This window comes from Larus michahellis, chromosome 2 (genome assembly GCF_964199755.1).
Source record: "Larus michahellis chromosome 2, bLarMic1.1, whole genome shotgun sequence".
In the NCBI taxonomy this organism is placed as follows: Eukaryota; Metazoa; Chordata; class Aves; order Charadriiformes; family Laridae; genus Larus; species Larus michahellis.
The window spans coordinates 903,321-909,864 of NC_133897.1; the positions used below are offsets into that span (position 1 = coordinate 903,321).

Here is a 6,544-nt window from a genome sequence, read left to right on the forward strand (position 1 = left end):
GTCCCTCAAGGGGCTCCAGGAAAAATGGGGGGGGGGAGACGCCGGCATCCCACCGTGGGGTGAGTTTTGGGGGGGGGGGGGGGGAGAGCTGTGCTGTGTGACCCCCCCCCAGGTTTGGGCGCTCCCCGTCCCCACCAGACCCGCTGGGGCGGCCGGGCCGGTTCCTCTGGTTTTGGGGTAATTTGGGGCCAGATCCGGGGATCGGCCCCGGGGGGGGGGGGAGCGGAGGGGTGACATTGTCCTTGGTTGGGGGTGTCCTTTGGAGGGGGGGGGGGGGGCGATGTTTGGGGGGCAGGGGATGCTGCCGGGGGGGGGGGGGGCGATGGTTCACGGGAGGGGGGGATGCTGCTGGGGGGGGGGGGGGGGAAGGGGGGCGATGCTGGGGGGATGGGGTGATACTGGGGGCGGGGGGGGATGTTGGGGGGGGACACGGTGGTGGGGGAGGAGGGGATGATGGTGGGGGGGTGACGCTGGGGGAGGGGGGAGCGATGCTGCTCGGGGGGGGGGGATGCTGGGGGGGGGGGGGATGATGCTGCCGGGGGGGAGTGGATGCTGGGGGGGGGTGGGGTGGTGGTGATGCTGCCGGGGGGGGGGAAGAGGCTTCCTGGGGCGGGGGGCTGGCACGGAAAGATGCTGCCGGGGATGAAGATGCTGCCGGGGGGGGGGTGGGGGGGGTGATGCTTCCCGGGGGGGCGGGGAAGACGCTGCCGGGGGGGGGGTGATGCTTCCCCGGGGGGGTGATGATGCAGGGGGGGGTGATGCTTCCCGGGGGGGTGATGATGCTGGGGGGGTGATGCTTCCGGGGGGGTGATGATGATGGGGGGGGGTTGATGATGCTGCCGGGGATGAAGATGTTTTCGGGGGGGGGGGGGGGGTGTGATGCTTCCCGAGGGGGGGTGATGATGGGGGGGGTGATGCTTCCCGGGGGGGGGTGATGCTGCCCGAGGGGGGGGTGATGAGTGGGGGGGGTGATGATGGGGGGGGTGATGATGGGGGGGGTGATGCTTCCCGAGGGGGGGGTGATGCTGCCGCCGGGGATGAAGATGCTTGCGGGGGTGGGGGGGGGTGGGGGGTGCTTCCCGGGGAGGGGGGGAAGATGCTGCCGGGGGGGTGGGGGGGGGGTGTGTGTGTGTGTGATGCCACCGGGGGGGTGATGATGCTTCCCGGGGGGGTGGGATGATGCTTCCCAGGGGGGGGATGATGATGCCGCCGGGGATGAAGATGCTGCCGGGGGGTGGAGGGGGGGGGTGTGATGCTTCCCGGGGGGGGGGGGGGGGGGAAGATGCCGACGGGGGGGTGGGGGGGTGATGCCTGTGGGGGGAGGGGGGGGGGGGGGGGGGGTGGTGCTGCCGCCGGCCCGTCCCCGCCGCCCCCGGGCGGAGCGGGCGCGGGCGGGGCCGGTGCGTCACGGGCGGGCGGGGCCGGGCGGGGCCGGGACGCGGCGGCGGCGGCGGCGGCGGCGCTGGGGCAGGTCAGCGGCGGGGGACGCGCTGCGGGCGGGGGTTGGGGGGGGGACGGGCACCGGCGGTGGAGGGGGGGGGGGGACGGACACACACACACACCCCCCCACACACACACACGCCCCCGCCCCGGGAGAGGACCCTGCCCGCCCCCGCGGCCGCTCCGGCCGGGCTCGGCCCGGCGCACTGCGGCGCAGCCCGGCTCCATCCCGCCGCCGCGGCTGGGGGTCTCCGGACACCCCCCTCCCTCCCTCCCTCCCCCAGCCCCGCATCATCATCCTCCTCAGCCTGGGGCTGGCCCCCCCCCCCCCCCCCCCCCCAACCTTTTCCCTGAGCCACTGCCCGGACTCAGCTAGCCCAAAGGCCACGAGGTCCGGGCACGGCACGCCTTCCCGCTCCGGTTGACACCGAACCCCGGCGTCGGGGAGACCCCCGGTGCCAGGGACGTGGAGGGGTGGGAGCACCCGAGGGGGTGTCGGTGGATGCTGGCGGACCCGCACGCACCCCCCCCAACTTGACCGGTGCCACCAGTTGCCGGGGGCGGGGGGTGCCGGCCGGGAGCCGCAGCCATCCCCGTCTGCGCTCCCCAGGGATGCGGGTGCCCTGAGCCCCGGCGGCGGGAGCCCCATGACGGACCTGGCGTCGCCCACGGGCGAGAACCCCTTCGCCTTCCCCGGCGGCGAGGAAGGCCTGGGGGACGAGAAGGCGCTGGTGATCCACAGCCAGGCGGAGGAGGAGGCGGAGAAGGAGTTCAAGTGCATCCTCTGCGGGGAATGCTTCGGCCAGCAGCCCAGCCTCGCCCGGCACCAGAAGCACCACGCCGGCGAACGCGCCTTCATCTGCGCCGAGTGCGGCAAAGCCTTCAGCCTCAAGCACAACCTCATCATCCACCAGCGCATCCACACCGGGGAGCGGCCCTACCAGTGCGGCGTCTGCCAGAAGAGCTTCAGCCTCAAGCAGAACCTGCTCACCCACCAGCGCATCCACAGCGGCGAGAAGCCCTTCTCCTGCCAGCGCTGCGGGAAGCGCTTCCGCGAGCAACGGTTCCTCCTCAACCACCAACGCACCCACCCCGAAGACCGGCCCGGCGCCGCCGCCGCCGCCACCGAGGTCCAACCCGGCGCCAGCCGCCGTTCACCGGAGCCGCATGAGGCGGCCGGCGGCCCCTTCGCCTCCAGCAGCGGCCCGGCCCCCCACCAGCGCGGCCACGGCGGGGGCGAGCGACCCTTCGCCTGCCCCGACTGCGGCAAGACCTTTGGCCAAAAGGGCTCCCTGAGGAGCCACCGGCGCAGCCACGCTGGCCAGACCCCCTTCGCCTGCGCCCAGTGCGGCCAGAGCTTTGCCCAGAAGGTCAACCTCACCGCCCACCAGCGCACCCACGGGGAGGAGGCCGCCCTCACCTGAGACCCCCCCACCCACCCTCCACCGCCCCGGCACCCCCTGCCCGCGCCGCCCCCCTGCTTTCGGGGGCCCCCTCCCGCCCCCCTGGCCCAGGTTGCCCAGAGAAGCTGTGGCTGCCCCATCCCTGGAGGGGTTCAAGGCCAGGTTGGCCGGGGCTTGGAGCAACCTGGGCTGGTGGGAGGTGTCCCTGCCCAGGGCAGGGGGTGGCGCTGGGGGGGCTTTAAGGTCCCTTCCCACCCAAACCATTCCATGATTCTATAATTCCCCGCCGAGGTGCTGCGGGAACACCCACAACCTGCAATTCCATCCCCAGGGAGGGAGTTGGGGGGTCACTAGACGCTCCCCCGGGCTTTCTGGGGTACGGGACGGCACAGGGAGCCGCCGGCACGCAGCCATGTCCGGCACGACGGGGCGCCAGCAGCCCCTGCTCGGCCTGGGAACCCCCGGGGCCGTTTTCCTCACCCACTTCCCACCCCTCGTCCTTCCGTTGGGGTTTTTTTTTCTCCTGACGGTCACGAGGCCGGTCCCGCCAGCGCCGGTAGCCCCGGGCCCCGCCGTCCGCCGCACCAGGAGGGCCCTCACACAGCCCGCGTGCTTCCCCGGGTGCCCGACCTCCCCTTTGCCCGGCACCGCGGCGGCGCAGCCTCGTGCCGCGGCTTAAACCCCCTGGGCCAGGGCAAGAGACCATGGAGGAAGAGGAGGAGGAAGGTTTCCTTGCGGCGTGCCCCGGCTGCGGTCCGGCGCGGTGAACCCGCTCGTCGTCGCCGCATGGCCGGGGTGCTGGTTGCCGGCGAGTCAGAGCCCCCCGGTCCCGGCAGCGCCGAGGTGCCGAGGCGGTGCCGGCGGCGAGGAGCCGAAGGATGACCCGGCGGCGGCGGGGAGCGCCCGGCCAGGAAGGTGCGGGATGGGGCGGCGGGGCAGACGGCGAGCGCCCGGCGTCTCCGGAGACGTGCCGACACCGAAGCGCGGCCGAGAGCCGGAGCGTGGCTGGGAGAGGTGAGCAGCAGCCGGGACGGCAAAGCCGCCCTTCCCGGCGGGGGACGAGCACACGGCACTGTCCCAGCTCCCGGTGACGGCAACGTCCCCACTGCTGCCGAATCCCAAGGGAGCTGGCTCGGGGCTTCCCCCCCCCGCAGACCCCCCCCCCCCCCGCACCCTCACGTCCCCCCTCGTGCGACGTCGCGGGCTCCAGGACGAGCGTCGGGGCTGAGCGTCCCCATGGCGGGGGGGGGGACACGACGACACGTGGCACTTTGTGACACCCCGGCAGGACGCTCCACGTGGGTAACAACAAGCCGGAGCAGCTTTTTTCCAAACCCAGGGATTTTTTCCTTCCCAACCGCGCCCCCCCCCCCCCAAAAAAAAAAAAAAAAAGGCGTCACCGTGCAGAGGGTGGTCCTGGGGGGCTGCTGCCCGTCAGCTCCCCCTCGGTGTCCCCAGAGGCGAAGCGAAGCCCCCCCGCGGGTGCCCGCACAGGGACCCCCCCCACCCCGGCACTGCCCCGTCCGTCCCCCCCCCCCCGCCGCCGCTTCCTCTGCCGCTGCTGTGTGGGAATGCAGGTACTTCCATGTGTATCATTAAATGAATTAAGCTCGGAAAATCCCACGTTTCCGCCTCGCTGGGAGCTCGCGGAGCCCCTCCGGGTCCCCGCGTCCCATCCCGGGGCCGCGGAGCAGAGCCAGGGCCGGGGGGGGTTGGGGGCCGCGCCGGCTCTGACCCAGCCGGGATCTGCCGGGGAGCGAATGCGAACGTGGCAACACGCGATAAAAAAACAAACAAACAAACAAAAAACCCAAATTATATTCCCCGTTTTCGGCTCGCAATGCGCTGTCGAGCCGGGAACCGCGGGGCGGGGGGGGGGGCTTCGGGGGGCAGGCGCAGCCGCTGCTGGGGCGCATCCATGGAGGCCGTCCCTCGGCGAGGACGGAGCCGCTGGCACACCGGCCTGACCAGCTCGGCGCCGCCGGCGAGGCACGGGACGCGTGGCCTCGCTCCCCGAGGCACCGGCTCCACGCGGCCGCGGCGTTTGCCCCCATCTCCCGCTCGTTTTTCCACCATCTCCAGGCTGCCGAAGCCCCCACGTCGCTGGCGGGATGGTGGCGGAGCGAGACCCCCCCCCTGGCTCAGCCTCCCCTGCCAGCCCCTCGCGGGCGCCCGTCCCGGCCTCTCCTTGCCAGGATCACCGAATCCCGCCCCGGGGATCGGCAGAGCCGGTGCTGCGCCTCCGCCGTCCCAAGGGAGGGATGTAACCGGGACAGACGGTGGCCGGGAGCTGGGAGACCCCCAACGCCGGCCCTACCCAAGCTTGGGGACCACTCCGCCGGCTCGCGCCGGGGCTGCGGTGGGCACGAGGCTTCCCTCGCGGCACGTCCCGGTGTCCTCCGGTCGTCTCTGCCCCGCAAACCCCGGCAGCGCGGCCGCCATCCCCTCCCTGCCCTGTCCCTCCTGGCTGCCGGGCTCTGCCTTCCCCCCGGCCCCGTCACCGGTTTTACGGCGGCGGTTCCCCTTTGCCCGACGCCCACCCTCGCGCAGCCGCCGGTGCAGGGCACCCACGCCGCCGGTGGGGAAAAACGAGGCCCCCGCACAGCACCAGCATCCCGGGTTGTCCCCATACGTGGGGGGCAGCCCCATGTCCCGGGGTCCCTGGGACCGTCTGGCCCTCGATCTCTAGATCCTCGGCATCCCTTAGTCCCTGGATCCCTTCGTCTCCGAGGTCCGTGGGTCCCTGTGTCCCCACGTCCCTGTGTCCTGAGTCCCAGTGTCCCTGACACCCCATGTCCCAACGTCCCGGGTCCTGATGTCCCCGACATCCAGCGTCGGGATGTCCCCGTGTCCTGGGTACCGACATCCCTGTGCCCCGGGTCCCAAAGTACCTGACACCCAGTGTCCCGACGGCCCAAAGTCTCGGGTCCCAATGTCCATGTGTCCTGCGTCCTGATGTCCCTGACACCCGCTGTCCCCATGTCCTGGTGTCCCCTACACCCGCTGTCCCCGACACCCGCTGTCCCCATGTCCTGGTGTCCCCTACACCCGCTGTCCCCTACACCCGCTGTCCCCTACACCTGCTGTCCCCATGCCCCAGCCCGACTGTTCCCCACGCCGAGACTGGGTGTCACAGCTCCGGGAGCTCCGTGGCCGGTGCTGCCCACCCCCCCCGGCCCCGGGCTCCCTGGGGACCAGGGAAGGTGCCAGCGCGTCCTGACACCTTCGAGCACCCGGACGTGGCCACGTCCCCACGGCAGGTCCCAGGGAGCCGCGGAGGCTGGGGGCCCAGGGGGAGGCAGGAGGTGGGTCACGTCTGCGTGGATGGGAAACGGGGGAACTTCCCTCCCCGCTGCCCCGGCTGCAGAAGTGACAAACACTTGTGACCCCCCCCGGGGACGTTTCGGGGGAAAACCCCCCGGTGTCACAGGACGGGACACCTGCGGGTGCCGGCGGGACGTCACCCCCCCCCCCCCCCGGCGCGGGGACCCGGCGCGGGGGACAAGGTCTCGCTTTCTCCTGCCCACCCGCTTCGTTTCCAGTAACGGGCCGAAAATCGGCCTCTTCCCCATTTCTCTGTGGTTCGGCGCTTTCGCCGCACGTGGCCGGGGCCCTCCCCGTCCCGCCAGGCCAGCGGAGCCGCGGGGGGCTGGAAGCCCCCAGAGGGTGACGGGGGCGGGGGGGGGGGTGGGTCAGGACAT

At 72.6% G+C, this 6,544-nt stretch overlaps 1 protein-coding gene across 1 annotated transcript; it reads left to right on the forward strand.

The window, feature by feature from the left end:
• The first annotated feature begins 2,087 nt into the window (after positions 1-2,087).
• On the forward strand, positions 2,088-3,998 carry LOC141738521 (uncharacterized). Its single transcript, XM_074573800.1, has one exon. It carries the CDS (start codon positions 2,088-2,090, stop codon positions 2,862-2,864), a length of 777 nt encoding a protein of 258 aa, XP_074429901.1. The 3' UTR covers positions 2,865-3,998.
• The last annotated feature ends 2,546 nt before the right edge of the window (positions 3,999-6,544 follow it).